The 26,684-nt window shown below is 40.9% G+C and overlaps 1 protein-coding gene across 3 annotated transcripts; it reads left to right on the top strand.

Moving 5' to 3' along the window:
- Positions 1-153: 153 nt before the first annotated feature.
- Positions 154-26,684, top strand: LOC114530587 (filamin-A-like). Of its 3 annotated transcripts, none has more exons than XM_028552167.1 (28): positions 154-233; positions 686-977; positions 4,600-4,979; positions 5,285-5,615; positions 5,687-5,854; positions 6,342-6,581; positions 6,828-7,127; positions 7,215-7,508; positions 7,759-8,283; positions 8,432-8,626; positions 8,756-8,926; positions 9,026-9,310; positions 9,568-9,969; positions 10,172-10,366; positions 10,521-10,799; positions 10,929-11,036; positions 11,186-11,599; positions 11,695-11,862; positions 12,001-12,288; positions 12,358-12,792; positions 12,910-13,509; positions 13,750-14,387; positions 14,489-14,642; positions 16,071-16,868; positions 18,053-18,850; positions 20,606-21,406; positions 21,976-22,782; positions 26,344-26,684. In XM_028552167.1, the coding sequence occupies exons 1-28, from the start codon at positions 222-224 to the stop codon at positions 26,595-26,597; spliced, it is 10,332 nt and encodes a 3,443-aa protein (XP_028407968.1). In that variant the 5' UTR covers positions 154-221; the 3' UTR covers positions 26,598-26,684. The 3 variants fall into 3 exon arrangements, with proteins under 3 accessions (XP_028407968.1, XP_028407970.1, XP_028407969.1); XM_028552168.1 differs by lacking the exon at positions 154-233 and adding an exon at positions 357-516; XM_028552169.1 differs by lacking the exon at positions 20,606-21,406.

Raw genomic sequence — 26,684 nt, 5'->3', positions numbered from 1 at the left:
TCTGTATTGCAAGTAAGAATTCAACAGAATATTTATTGACTTAACCACCCGTCCCTCGTTTAAAATGACAATGAGACAGCTGCCACGAATATTTTCGCACATACTGGATTCAAAATGTTATAAAACACGCAGGCTAATCTCATTAACCCTCATTCAGTCCGACCTCAACACCAAAGAGCAAGTTAGGGCTGCCTAACAGTCTTTGCCCAAAACAGCAAAACATGGCTGATACGGTAGGTTGTATATAATGTTATGACGTCTCGTATCCGGATTCGCAGTACGTTACTCCTGAATAGTTAATGATTTGAATTGTTTTGCCTGCGAATTGCGAAGCGTTTAGGGCGATTATTTGCATATCAAGTGCCGTGTCTACTCGCTCTTGTCTGCCAGGCAAACCGTTCGTTTGCGAGCTTGTTTTGTTGATCAAAGATTGCAGAAGCTAAGAAACGAACTCTAACTGTGCAACGCATATAGCAGAAGCGGTTATTGGGCAACATTCTGATATCGTGTGGCTAGGTAATGGGTGTAGTTTGACTGCGTGTTTGACCTATTTCCGATCTAAACGAATAAATCTCAGGGTGGAGCAAAGTCACCATAATAAATTCGCCCTACAACCTATGCTTGTTACTCTTTGGTAACATTATTTGTTATTCATAACCGAACCAATCTCATTTTTGTATAACAGGACAGGATGCCGGATCACGACCCAACTTCGGCAGATGCTGAATGGAAAAAAATCCAACAACGAACATTTACTCGATGGTGCAACGAACATTTAAAGGTCGCAAATATCGTGATTTACGATCTAGAGACAGATCTGTGCGATGGAATAAAACTCATTGTACTCTTAGAGGTTCTCGCACACAAACGAGTCGGCAAGTACAACAAGAAACCTAACTTTAAATCACAGAAGCTAGAAAATGTCGCCATTGCTCTCAAATTCATCGAGAATGAGAATATCAAGCTGGTCAATATCGGTAAGTGAAAGTTGTATGGTTTTGTACATTATATCTCTAAGTGCTTTGCGCTAATTAAATGCTAACTGGCAAGCCTGTTTTTGCTTGTAGACAATATAACATGGTTTGAGGTGATATAGTATACTGAGTCTAATTGATATCAGATATAATACGGACCGTATTTGTCTGTCGTGTTATTTGATCTGTAAACTCGATTCATTCAAATCTAACTTCTGCTTAAATTCAACTCTTCCAAGTTTAGACTATGGTGTTAATGTTCCATGTCATTTTGAGGTGTTTGAGAAACATAATTTTTGCAACAGAACGAAAATTGAGACGAACCCCCATTGATTATGACAGACAGAAAGTAAGCTCACACCGATTGGTTCTAGTGATTAAATCTAGATTCGATCATTCAGAGAAGAAATCCGTCTGTTTCTAAGGTCATATATTGGTATATTTTAGTGAATATTTGGTCATAGATATACTTCACATTTAGCTTGTGTTTGTGGAACTTGGTTGGTCAATTATCGCTAAAATTTATCCCTTTATATAAAGCGCACATCAGATTGAATCCACGCTTGTGTCGTCGTGGGCGTAGGTTCTGTACTACAAACATGAAATCCCGCATGCCTTTCACCTTCGTCAAAACGTCGGAAATTCGCACCCATCGTATAAATGGCTGCATTTGTATAATTTAGGATATATTATGAATATGCGTTAAAACATAAATTAATATTCGTACATAAGCTGTCGCTACTCCTTACGAATTCCAAAATATAATTTGTTACAATTTATATCGTATTTCAGCCACGTGCAATGCAATGTATTCACAGTCGTTTCCACAATGTTCGCTTCTATGTACTACAAATTCGACATTTTTGCCAAAGTGTTTATATGATATCAATTATATGTAGTTATTGACAAATTGGGGTGTATTGGTATTAGCACAATTATGGCTGGAATATAAAAAACCTATGTAATGCATAATTACGGGCGTTGATTTGAACTTCAAGTTCATTGATTCCATTTGGGATACAGATGCTTCCAGAAACTGTTGCAATTAGACAGAGTCGCAGAGGCCTATTTTCGAATTTCTCGATAAATCTGCATCAATATTTATCGTTTGAGGAGGAGCCTATGTCGACTCGGATGGTATATAATATATTGCCCTATTTTGATGATTAGATTGGCTCAAATAAGAATATTCAATTAGCCCTTTGTGGGTGTTTTCATGGTGTTTTTATAATATAAATTCCATGCTTGCTAGAAAGTTCTATTTTAACCTTAATTTACCCCTTAATTCCAGTGGGCTGCTTCAGGAAAGACATCTACATTTATTGAGACCAAATAGAAACATGATGGCTGTCGTTCTAAAGCAATTTTAATGTTGAAATTAAGACCCTTCAGACTTACCAAATAAGGTAATGTTGACATACCCGAGTAATGTCAACTATTTTAAAGTCTGCTTCTTAACTTTATTTTAAACGCATGTTGGTTACTCTTCGGCAAATTTCAATCCAATTCATGGCTTACATTGAAATTTATTCGTTTAGTTTTACCTCGAAAACATACATCGAAGTACCGACTGCATTTTACACAGGAATTTTGCTTCGTTTGATTTCTCCCTAGAAGCTTTGTTTGCTTGAATTTATTTGGTGGTCACTTCCTGTACTTAAGAATGACAATATAAGTTCGTTCGGACTATAGAATTCTCTAGACACAATTAAAGACAGATAACGTTAGCTACAAAGCGAAAAAGTCGATATTGAAAATTGTTCCATTTCCGCAATAATTGCTTTGAATTGTTTTACTAAGTAAAAAGCAACTTTTTTTTAATTAATAATTACTTTGAAATCCTTATAAGATATTAGTAGGCGTTGGAATTTCGCTTTTCCGCCGTTAACATATTTTAGAATAGTTAAAAATAGCATTGATGATTTACTGTTAGCTATATAATGGGATATCATTTTCAAATATATTGATTTCTGTTTCACGTTTTTCTTGTAGTGTTAATATTGTTGGTATAAGTTATTGAATATCTGCACTTATAAGTTGTTGGTATAAGCTATAAAATGTCTGCATTTTCATGCCATTACCAATTCAGGGTAAATAATCAAAAAAATATTATTTTAGTTTTTGTTTACAAATTGCATCTTTGGTAATTGCTACAGCAATATTGTATTCTATTTTGGTCCTCAAGGGTTCTCCTCAATTACTTAATTGCTACATATTTTGCTTTTATTTTGCCTTGATATTAGGTTAGAAAATATAGGAAATATAATATTAGAAAAATGTAATGGGCACTGGGCAGATCTTGAAATATTCCATATTCAATTCTACCTAATACTACATTTTAGTTGATGGTTTTTGACACCTGTTAATCCTATTGCTTAAATATTCATGAAAAAGATAACAATTTCTGCCCAGTGAGCCACAGTATTGTGACGTTTCACTGACTGATTGACTCCTTCAATATTGTCTGATACTTTGACCTCTGCTACATTATTTTGCCGAAGTCATATTTCACAACAAGGTTGAGTGGCAGTCCTTCCTGTATCAAATCTGAATTTGCTGCTGGTCCTGTCAACCTTAATAGCTGATCCTTTCTTCTGCTCTAACTGCTAGTATTAAAAGAAGATTAACAATTTTCCTATCACATAATATATGATCAAATCAGATCTGAATGCAATTGTTTTGTTTTGATTCATTAAAAATATTATTTCATGCTGCATGTTTTTTTAAATCATGCCGCTTTTAATTTTTTTTTATATTTTTTATGTTTATTTGTGGGCAAGATTATCATTACAGACCATCTGTACAGTCATATAATTTTATACTCTGCTACACAATTTATCTGTGAAAACACTTCAACTTTTAAATTATATATCCCTGAAGACAAACCAGTACGCTCGCTAGTGGCTACCATATGCCGGTATCCACTTTCCTTATTCTGCTAGTTCCGACCTATCACCTTTGCCCTGATCAGATAGCTAGATCAATGAACCAGATGTTCTTGCTCAGGGAAAACGTCTGCCACACTACGATTTCGTTCAACAAAGCGTCAATTTTCCGCTACCCCAATGGCAAATTTGTTGACCAATCTTATTGGCAGTAATGCCAGATTTTGATTTTCGCTTCGCGCGAATAAAATGGCATAGTTGGTGCGTTTAGGAGACCCCTTATATGTATTTATCTTTTCGAGGGTTGGGAGTGACAGCCGCGCCTTATCGCATTATCTAAGGGCTAAGGCTAAGCTGACGACCTGTAATAACTGCATCTCTTCTAGTGTGAGAAATGAACGCCGAATCATGTAGTCAATATCTGGTGAATCGCAATAGCAAGAATAACGTATTGTGCGCTATTTTAGTGTAGTTTATCTTCATGTTACAACGCTTGGGATGAAAGAGTACTACTGAACTTCGTGCATTTGAAGCATTGATGAAATGACAAAAACCGTCAAAACTCAAAATAGAAATTTAAGGCGTTTAATACCTAGGTGCGCTTCACAAGGTGTCGAACCCTTGGCCTTGATATTTAATCATTCTCTACAAATACATTAAATTTTGGCACAAAAATATTACCAAATGAGACTTAATTGTACTAAACGAGGTTTCTAACTTTCAACCTTGTGCCTTCACAGACGCCGGTGACATCGTGAAAGGAAATCTTAAACTTATTCTTGGTTTAATATGGACCTTGATTTTGAAGTACCAGATCAGTATGCCTATGGGCGACTACGAATTCGACGATGGCGGCGGAGGGGATGGCAAAAAGAAAGACAAGGGAATGACCCCCAAGCAAGCTCTGCTGGCATGGGTAAAGAGCAAAATGCCTCCAGAGATCCCAATGAATAATTTCACAACAGATTGGAATGATGGTAGGGCAATTGCGGCTTTAGTCGATGCCGTCGAACCAGGACTCTACCCAGATGTAGACCCTGAGGATCTCGACCCTAACGATGCTGTAAACAACGCGAAGAAAGCGATAGAAACTGCTGAGAAGTATCTTGGTGTCCCACCAGTAAGTGTTTACCACAGAAGGGATAAGGTTTATCCAATATTCAGCGGCATAGCGCACGTTAGGTAGGGTTAGAACAAGATTTGTAAGGGCCCAAACCGTTGTGGGCGTCTGTCATGATTTTGATATGAGTAAACCGGACCCCATAGTACCAAATATACCTCAGTGCCCCACCCGTCTTGCCATGCACTGCCGATGTATTTGCACTGTTATAGTGTTATCAGAAGGGCTCTTTCGTAATTTAAAATGGCTCCTTGGATCAACTGGCTCTTGGATGGAATACTAAAATTGATTTTCAATAATTCAAGGTTCTTGACGCAGCTGACATGTGTAATCCTAAAGTAGATGAGATGAGTATCATGACGTACGTCTCCTATTTCCCGGATGCCAAATGCAAAGCTGGCGCCCCTCACCGCCCCCAGCTCCCTGCTTCCGCCAAGTGCTCTGCCGAAGGACCCGGCATCACACCTGAAGGTCTTGTGGCTAAGCAACCTGCTCCCTTCACCGTTCTCACCGCTGGCGCCGGCAAAGGCTCACCTCAGGTCAATGTGTTTGGACCAGAACGAAGTAATATACCCGTTGAGGTGGTTGATAATGGAGATAAAACATTCTCATGCTTGTACTCACCACCTGAACCAGGTATGTCGGGAATTTTTTTATATTCATCTGTTGACAACAAGTGTTACAAATTTTTCAATGTTTTTCACAAGGTATTTACGATGTTCATATCAAATGGAAAGGTCGACATATTCCTAAAAGTCCCTTCCGTGTCAGAGTGGCCTCTGATCTGGACTCTAGCAAGTGTTACGCTGAGGGACCTGGTCTGAAGTCAGGCATTGTTGAACATCAATGGACCAATTTCGTCGTCTATACCAAAGGTGCGTGGAGTAGTTTTATGATGTTGATGATGAATATGTTTAGACTGCACCCATGTGGGGTGCATTGTTAAAATTTTTTAATAGTACACTATTTAATTTATACACAGATTTAGTGCCAAACGTAAGGTGGACTATCTTGTTAGGTGCGCTGGTGTATAAGTCACAATGAGTCAGTTGCGCTATTTTCCTACTCTATTAAGTTAGGATGCGTCGAAAAATCGATACCACAAGGCTTGTTCACGCGTATAGAGAGGCGATCGACAAATTCAGGTTCTTGATTTTGGCAGGCGAAAGTGATATTAACAACTGGGTTTATTTCGTATCACAGCAAAACCTGCCCCCGCTTGGCGCGAATAACTTCGCTTAGTGAGAATGCCTTTTTCTGTAAGCTCGCGTTGCTATTAAGATTGGAAAGTGCATCCCCACTCACTGGCATTGCCAAAGACGCACGTTATGAACAATTCAAAAAGAAACATGAATATTCCAGGTGCTGGACAAGGAAAACTTCAAGTCGACATAATCGATCCTCACCTGAGCAAAGTCGAGATGAAAATTGAAGAGAAAGGCGAAGGAGAATATCACGTGTTGTATAAACCTATGATTTATGGAAAGCACACAATCAATATTAAATTCGGTGGGCAACATATCGCTAAAAGTCCGTTCCATGTCAACGTGGTGTCATCAAAGAAAGAGGCAATACCTACCAAAGTAAAAGCGTATGGACCAGGTGAGAAACCTAGGCTACGTTCACGTTGTACGTCGCGAGATGAACAATTTCTGTTCAATGCAAATAAGTTTACTGTTTCGTAACTTGGTGTCGTTTTTGCAGTTTAAATCTTAAAGTATTTCTGTTTAGTGGACGTGAGCATATTGCCCTCGATTGTGTCGTTTTTTCTGATTGTACAATTCAGTCACGAACCTATAAACGTGTTGCTAGCACTTCCTAATCAAAATCTTGTCTTCCCAATCATAGGTTTGGAACCAAAAGGAATTGTGGCAACAACTGACGCAATTTTCACTGTCGATGGTAAAGATGCTGGTGATGGCGAGCTAAAAGTCCTTATCAAGGGACCTAAAGGAGAGGTACCTTGCGATATTAAGGACAATGGTGATGGTACCTACACTTGTACTTACAAAGCACAAGTGGCTGGTAGACATACTATTACCATTTCGTGGAGTGGTAAAGCAATACCTAAAAGTCCCTACAGGATTGAAGTGTCACCATTCGTTGATATCACTAAAATTAAAGCTTATGGTCCTGGCCTTGAGAAAGGTAGGTTGATGGCATTAAGAAACATTTTCGATGTCCATCGAAACATTTGCGTAACCACGTTTAACTGTTTTATGTGCGTCTTTTCAGGTGTCGCTGGCCAGCCGTGTAAATTCACAGTTGAAACAAACGGAGCTGCCGTTGACAGCCTTGGCTTTGCTGTTGAAGGCCCTCATCAGGCAGAAATCAAATGTCGAGATCTTGGCAATGGAAAATGTGAAGTGATCTATTATCCTACAAAACCTGGAGACTATACAGTACATATTACTTGTAACGGCAAAGATATTCCTAAAAGTCCCTTCACTGTCCCTATCACACCTGGAGGAGATGCTAGTAAGTGTTATGCTGAAGGTCCTGGACTGGAGCCCGAAGGTCTTGTTGCAGGTAAGAAAATAAAATGCATTTAGGTTTTTCTGCGTACATAGATAGTTAGATACAACCGCATTACCTTAATGAAATGGGTCTGCTAGGTTTAAATAACGTGAGAAACATGACAGTGCATGGACACTTGAAACAGTGCCGCCGAATAGAGTAAAAATAAGCCTATTGGAGTGAAGTAAAATAGTGATGAAATTGCACAATACATTACCGAGGACGAAATCGTTAAAAAGTGATTTGTTTATTCTCTTCGTAGGTGTTCCTGCTAAGTTTACGGTGTTTACGAAAGGAGCTGGAGTTGGCGAAGTTGAGGTGACTGTAAAAGACGAAAAGACTGGACGAAGCATGCCGGTCGAAATTCTTGACAACAAAGATGGAACTACATCTGTCGTATATCATCCCGACAAACCAGGCAAATACACCATTACCGTCTTATTTAATGGCAAACCTATCCCCAAGAGTCCGTTTAAGGTGAACATTAGCCTGAACAACCCGGGCAAATGCAAGGCATTCGGACCAGGGCTCGAGAAGTCGACAGTAGGTCAACCAGCAAACTTCACAATCGAAACAAAAGACGCTGGTGATGGAGGATTGGGTCTGACAATTGAGGGACCCACAGAGACTAAAATTGATTGCAAAGATAATGGAGATGGATCTTGTAATGTCACATATACTCCTGAAGAACCTGGAGATCATTTAATCAATATACTCTTTGCTGACAAGCACATTCCCGGAAGTCCGTTTACAGCTAAAGCCTCTTATCCAGTTGATGCATCTAAAGGTAATATTTAGCCGCTTGTTTATTAGCAACCGTAAAATTATTTTCAATATTCATCAATATCTCAGCCACCTAGTCATTACTGAACTAATGTCCTTGAAGTAAGAGGATGTTGCGATATTAAAGACCTATTTCACCTGGTTAATTTTAGTTGTGATTGGTGGTCCTGGCCTGGAACCTGGTGTGAAGGCAGGCTTGCCTGCAGATATTGATATCGATACGACCAAGGCAGGAGATGCTCCACTCGAAGTCGAAGTTCTTAACCCGCAAAATAAGAAGGTCAAGGTTGAAGTCGACGAGGAAGAACCTGGAAAATTTGCTGCAACCTACTATCCGGACAAGCCAGGTAGGAATATGGTGGAGCTTTAGGAATAAATTACGGTAGCTGGTTCTTGCATTCGGTGTGTTAGGACATAGTTTTGTTAGTTTGAAATCGAGCTTACTTGACTTGTAATATTATCTTGCAACATCATAGGCAAACACACAGTGAATGTGAAGTATGGAGGAAAGCATGTTCCTAAGAGTCCCGCAAAGATTGAAGTAAAACCAAAAGGTGATGCGAGCAAATGCAAGCTGAAAGGACCTGGGTTGGAGTCACCTGTGGTAAACGAGCCGACGAACTTTGATGTGGATTGCAAAAGAGCAGGTGTGTAAAAATTAAATTCGCTACAGACATTTTGCATTTGAAATATAAAGGATTTTATGCACTGGTATTATCTTATACTTGTATTCCTGTTCTATACAGGCGAAGGAGACCTTGCCCCAACTATCACAAGTCCATCGGGAGAAAAAGTCGAACCAATTGTTAAGGACAATGGAGATGGTACATATAACGTAGAGTACACGCCGACAGAGGATGGTCCCCACAAAGTTGATGTTAAATACGACGGAGACTCGATCCCCGGTACCCCTAAGGAAGTCAATGTGCTGCCAAAAACGGACACAGGAAAAGTTAAAGCATATGGCCCTGGACTCGAGGGCGCTCTTACGGGACAAAAAGCTCAGTTTACTGTGGACACCCGCGAAGCAGGTGTGTATGTACGGCAATGAGAATCTGTGCTAAATAAGAATGAGAATCCTGGCCAATCTGTGCATAAGTTTAATATACAAAACCATGCTTGGGGAGAATCATTTCGATTTCCAGATTTAAACCACATTTAGCAACTCCACAATTTCTAGGATTTAGATTTTATTACAACCCCACCTGAAATCGTAATTGGCCAAAACGTGGAATATAATTTTCTGGTTAACGTCACCTACTTAAAACAAGTCTCTATTGTAATACAGGTCCTGGTGGTCTGAGCCTTGCAATCGAAGGACCCTCGGAGGCGAAGCTCGTGTGCAAAGATAACAAAGACGGGACATGTTCTGCCACTTACGTCCCAGAAGTGCCAGGAGAGTATGATGTGCACGTGAAATATGCCGACGAACACGTGCCGGGCAGTCCTTTCAAGGTCAAGGCTGAGAGGCCTGTCGATGCAAGTAAGGTCAAATGCTTTGGTCCTGGTGTGGACAAAGCACCGTTGTTCGAAAGCGCTCCCACTCATTTTACGGTTGATACGGCTGAAGCTGGCGACGCTCCCCTGGATGTTGTCATAGAAACACCAGATAAAAAGAAGATCAAGCCAAATGAGATAAAAAAGATTGATGATAATACTTATGAAGTGGAGTACACACCTCCGAAAGAGGGTGAGTGAAGAATTGTCTTTGAGAACTTGTGTTACCAATTGTGTTGTTATTTAGTACCTTATCACTTTAAGAGTGATAAATGAGGTTAAATATTTTATTGATAGTTTAGTGTAATAGTAACTATACTGTAATTTGATTCGGATTTATACGACTATTATACCTTACAACATGTAAAACACCTTAATTTCCATTTGTTTCATAGGTCGCTATGCTGTGGATGTGAAATACGGGGACAAGCCAGTGCCTAATAGTCCTTTCAGAGTCCGAGCCGGTCCACCTTATGATGCCAGCAAGGTTAAAGTCAGTGGTCCAGGGGTAGAGAAGACTGGTATAGTTGCAGAGGAGGTTACCAAGGCTATAGTGGATACAACGGAGGCTGGCATTGCTGATCTCTCAGGTTGGTCAGGGCTTGGTTAAATATAATCAGCGAATTCATCCACTAAAAAAAAATCAAATGGATTTGCTAAGAAGATATTCACTCTTGTTTGACCGGATCTGTGTAATTACGGATTAAACTGTGTATTCATTTTGTTCATTCCACTTCGTTGTAGCTATTCTGGAGACGCCTTCAGGAAAGAAGATTGAGCCAACCATCACTCCCGTGCCTGATGAGCCTGGCAAATACGAGATCGCGTACGTACCTGAGGAGACTGGTAACAACAAACTGAACGTCAAGTATGGCAAAGATCATGTAAAGGATAGTCCATTCCGTGTTAAAGTGGCTCCAAGTGGCGATGCTAGCAAAGTGAAGGTGAGCGGCGAAGGAATTGAGAAACCCCGTGTTGGACAATTGGTCGACATCCTCTTCGATACAACTGAGGCTGGCGAAGGTTTGTTTTTATTTTGTTTTTTGATCGTAGAGGTGTCGCATTGATAAAAAACCAGACCTGATTATGAAAACGATTACGTTCAGCAACGAACTAGGAACAAGCCCTAAACGGTATGAATAAACTTTATAGGAAAACCACGTTGTAATATCAAGTCCCCATCCGGAAAAGACGTCCCAGTTAACATGATCGACAACGGCGATGGTACATACACATGTCAATGGACACCTACAGAAGAAGGTACGACCCTAATTTCTCTCATATCTCTGAGGCAGGGCCGCGTGTGTAGGTATTGTGTAGGTTGGATTGCCAGCGGAAAATTTCCGCAACAAGAAAAAAAAATTGTATGCCTAATGTTTCTAATAAAACGAATGTGTTTTATTATAAAGGTGTACACGACGTCGACGTAACGTATGGTGGCGAACCTGTCCGAGGTTCACCATTTAAGGTAAAAGCTGTGAGGCCACCGGTGATTGAAAAAATCAAATCAAATGTCATGGATGAGGTTGAAGCACTAAACCCATGCGTTGATCAACCTCTTGAGTTCGGAGTCGATCCCAGGGAAGCTGAGCCTGAGGGAGGCAAAGGTAAACTCACGTCGTCGATTGTAACACCATCAGGGAAAACTGAATACCCGCATGTCCGCGCTAACCCAGATGATACCTATGCTGTGACATATACACCAAAGGAGCCTGGTATCTACTCGCTCAGTATTATGTATGATGATGAACCAATCCCTGAAAGTCCGTTCCAATTTGAAGTTGTCGAGGGGGGCCCAGAGAGAGTTATCGCTTTTGGAAAAGGTTGGTTTTATTTGAATATTTTATGCGGGCGATATTTGGTCCGAGATTTTATATGTTATCCTTTGATTGAACGAGGCTCATCCCAACTTCAACAGGTCTTGAACGTGGCATTGTTGAAGAACCATGCGAATTTACAGTTATCACAAAGGATGCTGGGCCTGGTGGCCTATCCCTTGCTGTTGAAGGGCCGAGTAAGTCTGAGATACAATGTGTGGATAATGGCGATGGATCCTGTTCTGTCTCATATGTACCTAAAGAACCTGGTAAGTACCTGTTTGATATCTTATATCTGTTTGATTTTATCAGAATTTAAAAAAGGTACTGAAATTTTCTGTTTATATTACTTGATGGCGATTTTTCGTTGGCCATGTAGCTAATATTATTTCCCAAATGAACTTTAGGTGAATACAATGTTGTTGTCAAATTCGCGGACAAACACATCCCTGGTAGTCCGTTTGCCGCCGAGATTTTCCCGAAGGGAACTGATTTGCGTGATGTGAAAAGAGAACGGCCAGTCGTGGGCAAACCATGTGAAGTCAAACTTGATATTCCAGATGTTGATGTAGAACGTGACTTTGAAAATCTGAAAGGCACACTAAAGAGGCCTGGAAGCGACAAGGAAGAGCCAGTTGAGTTGACTAAAAATCCTGATGGAACCGTTGGTGTCACTTTTACCCCATATGAACCAGGTATGTACCTGTAAGGATTCTTTTCTATAATTTACCAGGAAATTGTTAATATTATGAAATTAATTGTAGGTGAGCATTTGATCAGCATAAAGAAACGTGGCAAACATGTTCAGAACAGTCCATTCAGCGTTATGGTCCAAGCCCCTCGCCTTGGGGACCTGTTCTCATCTGGTCATCCCGCTGAAGTCGATCTTAGTAACATCAAAGGCCTGAATCCCGAAGACTTTGACAAGCTCACAGCTACACTCCGACGACCCAAAAGCAAAGTTGATGAAAGTGTCAGACTTATTAAATACCCTGATGATGCTATTGGTGTGTCATTCGTCCCTCGTGAGCCTGGAGAACATTTCTTAACAGTGAAAAAAGATGGTCGTCCTATTCCGGGAAGTCCATTCTCGATTCTGGTTGAATCTGAGGAACCAATCAATGCTGTCAGTGCTCCAGTAGACGCAGTTCTTGACCTGCCCGGCCTGAATCTGCCCGATGATTTCAAGAAGCTCAAAGGTATCTCTTTGGGTTTTTATTTGCATTTTGAACGAGTGTTGTGAAAATTTGTGCCCATCATCCACTCTCAGCTGTTGAATTTCTTTTAATCTCTAATATCGCGTTAATTCGTTCCAGGTACTCTCAAACGTCCATCATCTAAGGAAGAAGAACCCTTAGACCTCGTCCTCAATTCCGATAACTCCCTTTCAGTATCATTTATCCCTAAGGAGACGGGAAAACATTTAGTTGGAGTAAAAAAATTCAACCGCCATGTTAATGGTAGTCCTATACCAGTGATGGTGACATCCCCAGAACCCGTGAACCGCGCTGGCGTTCCCTGCGGTGTTGGACTTGAGGATATCCCCGTTGAAGACTTGCCCAAACTGGAAGCTGGAATCCAACGTCCTGGTTCCAACATCGAAGAACCGATTCGCATCAAACAGAATTCCGATAATACTCTATCCGCGTCTTTCGTACCACACGAAGGAGGACCACATAAGCTCCACGTACGCAAGGATAAGAAACCGTTACCACAGAGCCCATATATTGTGGATGTTATGGATAAGGATAAAGTCGAGGAAGTTCATCCGGTCGGACGAACGTGTGATGTTGGTCTGGATATTCCTGGTTTGGTATTACCTGACGATTTTGATAAGCTTGAAGCGACAATCCAGAGACCAAACAGCGACAAAGAAGAACCTCTTAATCTTGAATTGTACCCTGATAACACCCTAGGTGAGTTAATATTGTAATCACAGGCCGGTATTCGCACGGACAGGACAGGAAAGTCATGTGTGTTTAAGGTCTTGAGAGTACAGAGACAATAAGCTTTTCTGAAGGTAATTTGACGAGTGGAAACAGGCCTATTAGCTGAACAACTCTTATCTGTTTTTCAACGATTATTGAATCACTGTTGCCGTAAGTGAATAAAATATTTATAAATTTACGTGTTTAACAAGTATTTTCTTTTTTCAGGAATTTCCTTCGTGCCATTAGAACCTGGTGAGCATCTTGTGCGTGTTAAGAAATCTGGGCAAGACGTTCCCGGCAGTCCTTTTGCGGTCATGGTAGAAGCTGCTGAGGCCCCGAACGCCGTCGGCAGGCCATGCGACTGTCTATTGGATATTCCTGAATTGAACTTACCTGAAGACCTACCAAAATTGAAATCGACTTTACGACGACCAGGTTCAGATGTCGAGGAACCAATCAAACTGAAAGTTCTGTCTGACAACACTCTTAGCGCTTCATTTGTTCCCAAATCTCCAGGCGAACACTTAATCACGGTGAAGAAGAACAACCGTCACGTGACCGGAAGCCCGTTCCCTGTCATGGTAACCGCTGCTGAACCTGCAAACCGGGTTGGTCAGCCTGCTGGTGTTGGTTTGGAGAACATACCTGCCGAAGATCTGCCAAGGCTTGAAGCTGGGTTACAGCGACCTGGGTCTGAAGTTGAAGAACCAGTCAGAATCAAACAAAACTCTGATGATACCCTTTCAGCGTCTTTCATTCCGCATGAGGAAGGTGTCCATAAGCTTCACGTAAGAAAAGATAAGAAACCTTTGCCAGAAAGTCCGTACTTGGTGAATGTTATCGGCAAGGATGTCGTGGAAGAGGTATAAATATGATGTGATTAATTTAATATTCACTACACGTTGACGTCTTGAAGACCTTTTTGCAAGAGACGGATTTCATTACTATTGCACAACTTTTATAGGTGCACCCCGTTGGACGCACGTGCGACGTGGGTCTTGATATACCAGGTGTGGTGTTGCCAGATGATTTCAAGAAACTATCAGCAACGTTGCAGAGACCAAGAAGTACAAAAGAAGAGCCGGTTAGTTTGGAACTGAACCCTGACAACACATTAGGTATGTCCTTTATTATTTTTTGGAGAAACTATAGATTTTAACAGTTAACAACCTCGACTATTCTAACCCCTGTCTTTTGAGCATCACTTTTCTCAGTTATTTCGAACCACTAGTTATTTGAAAGCCCGCAAAATGTAATGTAGTCTGGGTGTACGCCTTCAGTGTTTTGAAAAACAGTTATCTTTAAAAGGGAATGCAAAGTCTCTCATGATCAGGCCTTGAAGTCCCCATGTCATTTCGATTCACTCGATGATCTCTTCCAGCACATGAGATTATACCCTTGATTTTACCAACATTGATTTACTAACATTGATTCACTAACATTGATTCACTAACATTGATTCACTAACGACGAACGTTTGACGATGATTTACATGTCCTTACAAGATCATTGCCCCAAGGTCATGCATCCTTGCTAGGAATAGAGATGAACTGGTTATTGTCACCTTGACGGACCTGCGCGATCTGACTCAGTTCTCAATTTTTAATTCAAACACACGCATCTCTATTTTCATGCTCGCGCCCTTGTTTTTTCTCTTTTCTGCGCTTTATGGCGTATTCATGCGTTTTTCGTTTAACAATTAAACCAGGACGCAGTTCATTCTAAACATCCGCATTAACCTTGTATTGTATGTGATTCACATAATGTGAACATTCTCAATCGCCCTTAAACTCGCGCGTTCTCAATCCGTTCTCAATCCGTTCTCAATCGTGAAATGATCTTTTCAGCGCACATCTAAATTCTAAATACATCGAAACCCACTCGTGCTATCATCTGAAAGGCAAGCGCAAAGCATTGCAAACCACATGATTAAAATTCGTTCAATTCGCGCATTTTAATATCACGAAATTCTTTGCGCCTCCCCGCAAATGTATTCATACTTTTTGTTAAATAATAATGCATTTTTCAGATCAGATACGCAACATCTACTTCGAAGTGCTGCTAATTATTCTAACATCTAATATTCTTTCTAATCATTCTTACACCGTGTTGATTTTAAAGGTATCGTGTGCTAATGTCTCTAATTAATGTCAATGATTTTGAATGTATTTTAATTATATATATTGTGATTCTACTAATCTGATCTAATAAAACTCCAATGAATAATAAATCAATGTAACAATGAATGTAGTAGATTTTGTATGTTCATAATTACTAATTTTTATGTGAAATTATTTACACGAAATGTCAATTTACTAGTATATCATTAACACAAATTAGATACTAATCAGCAATGTATCAATATCCATGATTATCCATCGGAACCAATTTTTATCTACCCTATCCCGATATACCCAAATTATCCTGAAGTTCCTGGCCGTAATCCAGTGCAAACCATATACATCTTGACGCATTCAGACAATCGTACGTATCTATGTTGTATGACACTTTCTAACCATGTACAACCTCAATTGTCCCCATACCAGGCGTGACCTTTGTACCTAAAGAGCCTGGTACCCATTGGATTCGTGTCCGGAAGTCTGGAAAAGAGGTACCTGAAAGTCCATTCCCTGTCAAGATTGAACCCACAGAACCCGAATATGCTGTCGGTAGTCCTTGCGACGTGCCTCTTGATGTAGAAAACTTGCGACCCGAGGACTTGCCCAAATTAACGGCCACTTTGAGGAGACCTGGGTCAAAGGAAGAAGAACCAGTCCACCCCAAGATAACGTCAGATGGCAACTTGAGTGTATCATTTATTCCCAAATCCCCTGGGGAGCACTTGATCACTGTCAAGAAACGTAACCGTCCAGTACCTGGCAGTCCGTTCTCTGTCATGGTGACGGCTCCCGAACCTATCAATGAGATCGGTAAACCCTCTTGCGCGCCACTTGAAAACATTCCAGTGAAGGATCTTCCAAAACTAGACGCCGGATTGATTCGACCTGGATCAACAGTTGAGGAGCCGGTGACAATTAAACAGACGTCAGATGATAATCTGTATGCTCCCTTTATTCCACACGAGGAAGGACCACATAAAGTCAATGTTCGTAAAGATGGAAAACCTGTGCCCGAAAGTCCGTATACGGTTGACGTTCCGCCTAAAAAGGAAGAAAAACCAGTAGAGGAGGTCTACCCTGTAGGCCGACCATGTGATGTTGGTCTGGACATTCCTAGTGTGGTACTGCCTGATGACTTCAAGAAGTTAACTGGAACATTACAGAGACCAAGCAGCAAGACAGAAGAGCCTGTGAATTTGGAATTGAATCCGGATAACACATTGGGTAAGATTTTGAGAGTCCCATTGTACCTAGGTACTTTGGACCAAGTAGGTGTTCATTAAAATATCCTTTTTTTAAATTAAATATTTATTTATTTATTTATTTATTTATTTATTTATTTATTTATTAAATATTGCATTATTTATTTTTTATTAAATATTGCATTCACAATTAAATAGATTAAATTCGTTAAATAGTGTTAAGGGCTAAAGATATAATGTGTTTGCACCATTTCATAACTTTATATTGAAGGCCACAAAAATCTGTAGCCATTATAATTTTCGCAATGAAATGATAACTTTTTAACTACCAATAATGTCTAACTAAATTGCACTGTAATAAAATTAAAGTATATGTATTTGCACTTCGGGTCGAAAGATATGCGAAACTGTCGCCAACCAAGACCTTTCTCACCATACTACTCGTGACTTACACCTGCCAATGCACGGGTTTACCTTCAACTTATTATGTTCAATTGTGTCACAAATATTTTACCACACCTGAGCGAATGCAGCACTGTATTCTGTTTGTTTGTTTCAAACACCTGTTTCTGTGGTAGATCAACCACTGAATATACTTGCCATTCACCTCCACAATGCTAGCAATAAACCACTGTAAGCCATAATTATCGGTGTATTCCAATGTTGAACCCCTGTTCAACTATCATATCACTGGCATAGAAAATATACTAGCGGTGTAAACATTATACCGTTGATCCGATATGCCTAATGCACCAAATCACTGTATACGTCTTAACATTGTACAATTGTGTCCACATTGCAGTAGATATTGTGGAATTCTACCGAATGTTCCCTTTACGCTTGCATGAACCAGCAGTATACATGCACCTAATTCACCACTGTACTTGCGTGAAATAAAACTTTCTGGTATGAATTCACCATTCTCTGTGCACCCGTTGAATATTGAAATATCACCAAAAGGTTCACCATTATACGTGCACCATACGGCCTAGTTAAATGCACCATATATCGTTACTTATACGCGCATTATCACTTACCATCATGTCTAATAGGATGGTTTGACCATGCACCATCTATTTTGCAGTAGATACTGCTTATAGTTTATTATAATGCAATTAGAATTGCCTCTAGAATTGCTGTTGATGCTTGTCGAGTTTCCATGTAATGTAATTCACACATCGTGACCACTTTAATATCTATCCACAGGTGTCACTTTCGTTCCGAAAGAGCCTGGGGAGCATTTGATTCGCGTAAAGAAATCAGGTAAGGAGGTCCCAGAGAGTCCGTTCGCTGTTATGGTAGAGCCTGCCCAACCTGAATATGCGGTTGGCGCTCCTTGTGATGTGCCGCTCGATGTGCCAGACCTTAAACCTGAAGATTTGCCAAAACTGACAGCTACCCTTAAGAGACCTGGATCCAACGTTGAAGAACCTGTCCATCCTAAGATACTATCAGATGGCAGTCTGAGTGTATCATTCATCCCTAAATCGCCAGGCGAGCACTTGATTACGGTCAAGAAACGTAACCGTCCAGTACCTGGTAGTCCGTTCTCTGTCATGGTGACGGCTCCTGAGCCAAAGAACGAGATCGGTAAACCATCCAGCGTTCCTCTTGAGAACATTCCTGTGAAAGATCTTCCGAAACTTGATGCAGGTTTACTTCGACCTGGATCGACAGTCGAGGAGCCGGTGACTATCAAACAGACATCGGATGATAATCTTTATGCACCATTTATTCCACACGAGGAGGGACCACATAAAGTCAATGTCCGCAAAGATGGCAAACCTGTTCCAGACAGTCCCTACATTGTCGATGTTCCTCCCAAAGGCGAGGAACAACCCGTTGAAGAGGTCTACCCCATGAGCAGACCATGTGATGTGGGTCTCGACATCCCGAGCGTTAATCTTCCAGATGATTTCAAGAAACTAACTGCAACTTTACAGAGACCAGACAGTAAAAAGGAAGAACCCGTTACCTTGGAACTTAATCCTGATAACACACTTGGTAAGTGATTGTTTTTAGTGCAAAGTTTGAGAAACTTTGCAGTATTGTGATGAGTGGCGAAAATTCAAACGAGTCAGTAAGTCAGTCAGTCAGACAGTCAGTCAGTCAGACAGTCAGTCATAGTGTAAACTTTACGGGGGGTAGATTGATTTATGCGTATACTACCTTTTTGTATATGATCAGTAATTTAAAGTTTTTAAATCAGTTTAACTTGCTTTATTTATTAATTCTCTACATCCCTTTTGCTAAGTTCACCAAAATATTGAGGAATTTTGACCGTTACTGTAAATTTTGAAGCATTGCTTTTCCGCGGTTTGGGTTTTGTTTCAAAGGGATTTGCGCAGATTTGCCCCCGGAACACCCGATTTTTTTCCTATACGTCGCAACTGCGCATGTGCCGTCGAGCCTTCAACATTATTCACGATGTAAAGAAACGAGGAGCGACGACCATTGCTTCAAAACATTCCGGGCGTAAGAATCGTGCAATTCTTTGAGAATCTACGCAATTTATGAACTTATGTTATGAATTACGAGCATTCAATTCGACACAAATATAATTTGGAAGGTTTATTCCATAAATAGAGCTACATAAGAGGTTAGGAAGAAACGACGCTGTGTTGTTTATGTATTGATAGATCTCTAATCTCTTACGACGAATATATATTATGTCGATAGCAAGTCGATACCTGGTATTCTGCATACAGTACATAAATGATACTATACAAAACGGGCATTTTGTGCAGTAATCAAATCATTTTGGCGGTATACAGTATTGATTATAAGTATATTGTTTTGTATCGATTTACGCGTCGAAGTATCCACATCATAGACATAATATGCAGCGCGGTTTATTTACATTTTTTACAACGCAACTATTTTTGCTATTCTTATGAAATGACAGTAAATTGTTGCCATCATATAAATGTAGTGAATGTAGTCACAGTTGTTTGACGAAGAAAAGAGACTAAACTGAGAAAATCGCGCCCGGTTTATATGGGCAACTAAAATTATAATTTAATAGTGACAGTATTTGCGACTAACGTAACTTGAGTACTTTGAGTAATTTCCTTTTGATTATTGTTTAACCTAGTTCATTATATTTTTACTGGCATAAGTCAAAATGTTTATGTTGGGAAAACGTGTTGCTTAGGTATTACAGGGCATGAAAACTTTGCACTATCCTTGGATCCCTAGTTCATTTATTGTGATCGTATTTTGTCGCAAGCATTACCAATATCTGCATTATCACCACTAGCTAGCAACTCCATTATCACGTTTGCCAGTAGCATCATTATTTCCCCGCCTCCGTAGTTAGCCCCACTCCGTACTCTTCAGTAGCATCAGTATCGTCACCCACAGTAACACCATCATAAGCAAAACCTCGTGTTCCACCTATATTAACATTTTCTCCAGTGGCACTCTCATTATCGGTAGCATCGTTTATACTTACTTTCAGCAGCGCTAGCATTATTGCCATCACCAAAGGGCTTCATCTGAAGCTCGAAGCACAGCCCAGATAACTAGCCCCAGATAACCTCTACTGAGAGCAAGATGTAAGCACTCGGTGACGGACACCTACCTGGCAACCTACCTTAAGTCATTGTTTTTCCTTATTACCAAAGCTCAACAGTTTTAAACAAATCTCTACTAAAAAGATGGGTTAAATGAACAGATTAGTTTAATTAATAGAAGCCATCACCCTCATACACTTTGACTTTGATTTCTTGATTTTAATAGTTTCCTAATTTCTTCCAGGAGTTACGTTTGTGCCAAAAGGACCTGGTGAGCATTTAATCCACATTCAGAAATCTGGAAAAGAAATACCAGAAAGTCCCATATCTGTCATGATAGAACCTGCTGAACCTGAGAATGCAGTCGGCAGCCCTTGCGATGTTCCATTGGACATTCCGGGTCTCAATCTTCCAGACGACCTACCTAAAATAACAGCTACACTAAAACGACCTGGGTCTAATGTCGAAGAACCGGTGCAGCCTAAAGTAACATCAGATGGAAATTTGAGCGTATCGTTTGTTCCCAAATCCCCCGGTGAGCACTTGATCACGGTCAAGAAACGTAACCGTCCAGTACCTGGTAGTCCGTTCTCTGTCATGGTGACGGCTCCTGAACCTAAGAGCGAGATTGGTAAACCGACCAGCGTTCCGCTTGAGAACATTCCAGTAAAAGATCTTCCAAAACTTGACGCAGGTTTACTTCGACCAAAATCAACCGTTGAGGAACCTGTAACTATCAAACAGACATCAGATGATACTCTCTATGCGTCCTTTATTCCACATGAAGAAGGCCCACATAAGATAAACGTTCGTAAAGATGGCAAACCTGTTCCAGACAGTCCCTACATCGTCGATGTTCCTCCTAAAGTCGAGGAACAACCCGTTGAAGAGGTGTACCCATTGAGCAGACCATGTGATGTTGGTCTCGACATCCCGAGCGTTAACCTTCCAGATGATTTCAAAAAACTTACCGCAACTTTACAAAGACCTGGCAGTAAGAATGAAGAACCTGTAAACTTGGAACTTAATCCTGATAACACACTTGGTAAGTTACCTCAATTGAAACTTGATTGAATAACGATTATCATCATACCGATTTCGTCGCTATCGGCCTCGTAATTATAATGATCGTAATTTTTATCATCGTCATCCTAGAGAATATTGTGATCATTATTATTTAATATTTGTCATCGTAATCGCCATAATCGTAATCACAATTATAATTATCATAACATCACCATTAGTTAACTACGCCTACCATTACTCTGCAGTCATTTTATTAATGTAAATTTGGGGTAATAATTTCACATCCAAAATCCACGACTGTAATTTTACTACTTCGTGTTAATTATTAGTATAAGTCGAGTTAGGGGCATGTTAAAATTAAATTTAGCAACACCTTCGCGTATTCTTATCCGCGTTTAATCTCTATGATAGATTCGGGTAGTGAAATATACAGTTTTCAGATTATAATTTCAGGTTACTCATGCTCTTGAGTGAGAGCGAAAGATTTCGTCCGTAGACATTGTTTTATTCACCAAAAAAGAGTTGATACCTCTCGCTCTACCACAAACCCCTGTTTCACGACGTTTTTATTTATATTTTTTATTTCAGGAGTAACCTTTGTGCCAAAAGAACCTGGTGAGCATTTAATCCACATCCAGAAATCTGGAAAAGAAATACCAGAAAGTCCCATATCTGTCATGATAGAATCTGCTGAACCTGAGAATGCAGTCAATAGTCCTTGCGATGTTCCATTGGACATCCCGGGTCTCAATCTTCCAGACGACCTACCTAAAATAACAGCTACACTAAAACGACCTGGGTCTAATGTCGAAGAGCCGGTGCAGCCTAAAGTAACATCAGATGGAAATTTGAGCGTATCGTTTGTTCCCAAATCCCCCGGTGAACACTTGATCACGGTCAAGAAACGTAACCGTCCAGTACCTGGCAGTCCGTTCTCTGTCATGGTGACGGCTCCTGAACCTAAGAATGAAATTGGTAAACCGACCAGCGTTCCGCTCGAGAACATTCCAGCAAAAGATCTTCCAAAACTTGATGCAGGTTTACTCAGACCTAAGTCTACAGTTGAAGAACCTTTGACTGTGAAAAAAGCATCAGATGATACTCTTTATGCATCTTTTATTCCACACGAAGAAGGTCCGCATAAGATCAATGTCCGTAAGGATGGTAAACCCGTACCTGATAGTCCTTATATCGTCGATGTACCGTCCAAGGATGGCGAAGGTGCTGCACCAGTAGAAGAGGTTCATCCAGTAGGAAGAACCTGTGATGTTGGTCTTGATATTCCTGGAGTGACACTTCCCGATGACTTTAAGAAACTAACAGCGACATTACAGAGGCCCAAGAGCACGAAGGAGGAGCCTGTCAATTTGGAACTGAATCCAGACAACACCTTGGGTAAGATTTTACGACGGTTTGTTCACAATGCGGGGTAATCGTCACGGTTTGTTGTGGTTCCACCTTTTTTACGTGGGTTCTCGCGGTTTTACCTTTTTTTCTTCCTTTTATTTGATTGTTATCTTTATCCCGGCAATTTTGACACAAAATATGTAATAAGATTCAATGCCGAACGCATTTTATCGCTATAAAATCCTTAAACGGAGAAAAGTATAGTCAAGGTAAGGAATGGCATTATGTCAAAAAAGTTAATTGTGACGCTTTCATAGATGGCGGGAAAAAATAAAACTGTCGGAAATATGAAGCGGTATTAAACGTCTTTATCTGGCCGAGTAATCCTAGGTGATGGAAAAACATTTTATCCCCAAGATACCATTTTATGTATCCATTTATTACCAGCATCCTATTACCCTGGAGTGTACCTCTGTACCCCCACACCACGTCTCACTACGTTCCAGCTGCACCCTTTATACACGTATGCATACCTTATTATCACCATTCGTACCCAGCTACCTCGATTACTCCACCCTGAACTGTATACCTGCAGGCTCGCAATCATGCAAACCGAATTGTCTATCCTTCACACCAACCTAGCCCGCCGTGTACGCTGTACCACTCCCTCCCGATGTATCCAACGTATACATAAGAACCAGCATTCGTACATATTTATACCATGTCCCCCATCATGTACTAACCAATACCTAATCATTCCTAACCCAGGACTTTCCTTCCTTCCCGTCGAACCTGGCGAGCATTTGATCCAAGTCAGGCAGTTTGGCAAACCTTTGCTCGACTCACCTTTACCAGTCACTGTAGAAGGCGCTGATGTACCAGAAAGCGCAGTTGGCACTCCTTGTGATTTTCCATTACATGTGCCCAGTCTCAATTTGCCCGACGATCTTCCCAGATTAACAATCACAATAAAACGACCTGGTTCAACTCGCGAGGAACCAATCAAACCCAAAATACTGTCTGACAACACCCTCTGTGTATCATTCATCCCTAAATCGCCAGGTGAACACCTGATCACGGTCAAGAAACGTAACCGTCCAGTACCCGGTAGTCCGTTCTCTGTCATGGTGACGGGTCCTGAGCCAAAGAGCGAGATCGGTAAACCATCCAGTGTTCCTCTTGAGAACATTCCCGTAAAAGATCTTCCGAAACTTGATGCAGGTCTACTTCGTCCTGGATCAACAGTCGAGGAGCCGGTGACTATCAAACAGACATCAGATGATAATCTTTACGCACCTTTTGTTCCACATGAAGAAGGACCGCATAAAATCAATGTTCGTAAGGATGGCAAACCCGTACCTGGAGGCTCGTTTCTACTTGACGTGCCACCCAAAGATGTTAAAGATGACAAACGAGTCAATACCAGTCGTCCACAGCAGAGACAACCGGCAAGCCAGAGAGGTCCTTCAGATGAGAAAAAGAGCGAAGATACCGTCGATAGTATACCGCCAGTTGAAGAAGTTTATCCAGCGGGCAAACCTTGTGACGTCGGTTTAGATGTTCCTGGAGTGAAATTGCCAGATGACGCTAAGAAATTGACGGCCACGATACAGAGGCCTGGTAGCAACAAGCAAGAGCGTATCACACCTGAGATTAAACCAGATAATACACTTGGTAAGAGTGAAATGTTACTGATAAAGTCCCCGGTGATCATACGTACATCCACCTCGATCAAATCACTTTCCTATTGCTCGCCTTTTTGCGCAAGAACCTTACATTACACTTACATGTTTACCCTATTTGCACGATGTTACCAATAAAATTACCTGTAATCCCTGGTATATCCCTTTCAATCCACAATAACGCTTCCACCCATCCAAATGATTGCATCCGTACCCATCCACATCCCATCATACCTAGAAAACTCCATCGGTGAGCCGTGCAATCCCTAATAAAGACCATATCAAGCCTTACCACCGGAATATCACAGAACGTCGCATATAGACTCGCATATATATAATATATAATGCATCTAAAACCTCGAAACAAAATCCACGCTTACAACGTATTCCAGTAACTAATACCTTCGCTACGCCTTCAGAAGACCATGTTGCATTCTTACCTATACCGTTTCCTAAATCGTATAAAAAACCCATTACCGAACTCACAAATATCCTTATAATTCCCTACCCAGGCGTTTCTTTCCTACCTACGGAACCAGGAAATTACACCATTCGGCTACAAAAATCAGGCAGCGATATTCCGGAGGCTACAAAAACCATATTGGTTGCAGCCACCGAAGTAAACAACATTCCCAACAGCCCTTGTGAGTTCACAATCGACATTCCTGAGCTGAATCTGCCTGATGATTTGGCCAAACTGAAGGCAACGCTAAAAAGGCCTGGATCGAGACGAGAAGAGCCTGTGACGCTCAATGTCCTTTCAGATAACACACTGAGTTTATCGTTCCTGCCCAGAACCCCCGGTGATTACATTCTTAGCATTATGATGCGTCGTCGCCCTCTACCCGGTAGCCCATTTACAATCACGGTTACTGACGGAAAGCCTTCAAACGTCATCGGAACACCTCTTTCCCTCGCTCTTGAAAATATACCTCTCCGCGATATTCCGCGTGTACGGGTCACACTTCAAAGACCCGGAGTCGACACCGAAGAGCCAATTCAACTGAAGCAAAATTCCGATGGTAGTTTGTCGGTGACGTTCATCCCTCGCGAGCCTGGTCTGCATAAAGTTCATGTACGAAAAGATGAAAAACCACTGCCAGGAAGCCCATATGAAATCGAAGTCATTGGTGACCGAGTTTTCGACACTCCATTTAAGAAACCGTCCAAAAAAATTCCCAAAGAAGAAGCTGTGTTTACGAAGGAAGTTGCACCCTGCGAAGAAAGGCTCCCTGTCGGTCGAATGTGCGATCTCAATCTTGATATACCAGATTTCTCTCTGCCGCGCGATTTTCGTAAGTTGTCGGCAACACTTCGGAGACCGAATAGTAAGCGCGAAGAGCGTATCAATTTGGAGCTTAACCCGGATAACACTTTGGGTAAGATTTTTTATCTTCGCGGTGAGTATATAGAGTAATGACATCAAATCACCCTGCAGTTCCTTTTTTCATATTAAATCATTGTAAATATAAATTGTCTCTAAATTGAATTCTCTTTATATATTTTTATTTGCAATTTATCTTATCTTTTGATAGACTTTTTTATGGCGTTTTTGGTTAATCTTATATTGAAAACTACAGCTTTTTATGGCGTTTTTTGTTTTATTTAAAAAGATCGCGCAATAATGTTTTCATACTGATAAACAGCGATGTTAAAAACGTGCAAATGTGGTTTGCAAATGCACGCGCGTTTGATCTAAATCCGTGCAATCCTATCTCAGTCACTTCGGTAGCTCTTCTGCCTTGCCCACTTTGACAAAGAACTTTTTTTATTGTAAATAAACTTTTTCACTTTACCCTAAGTGTAAATGCAAGTGACCTGAAATTCAGGCCTCGAATGCATATTGTTTAACGTATTGTGTTAACAAGGCGTTTTACGGGGAAATTATAACTATCGTCATATAAATAGTTTACTCGCATTTTACCAGGTATTTCATTTGTGCCTATGGAACCTGGCGAGCATCTTGTCCGTGTGAAGAAGTCTGGCGAAGACGTCCCTGGCAGCCCGTTCGCTGTGATGGTAGAAGCCGCTGAGGCAGTGAACGCGGTCGGCAGGCCATGTGATTGTCATCTGGACATCCCTGGCTTGAACCTGCCTGGAGACTTGGCAAAGATCAAATCAACTCTGAAAAGGCCTGATTCCGACACGGAGGAACCCATAAAACTCAAAGTCCTCCGATAACACCCTCAGTGCATCGTTCGTTCCCAGATCACCAGGCGAACATTTGATAAGTGTGAAGAAATTCAACCGCCATCTTAGTGGAAGTCC

Source organism: Dendronephthya gigantea, unplaced genomic scaffold, assembly GCF_004324835.1.
Source record: "Dendronephthya gigantea isolate DGI-Jeju-01 unplaced genomic scaffold, DenGig_1.0 000064F, whole genome shotgun sequence".
Taxonomy (NCBI): Eukaryota; Metazoa; Cnidaria; class Anthozoa; order Malacalcyonacea; family Nephtheidae; genus Dendronephthya; species Dendronephthya gigantea.
This window is presented reverse-complemented; position numbering and strand designations above follow the sequence as displayed.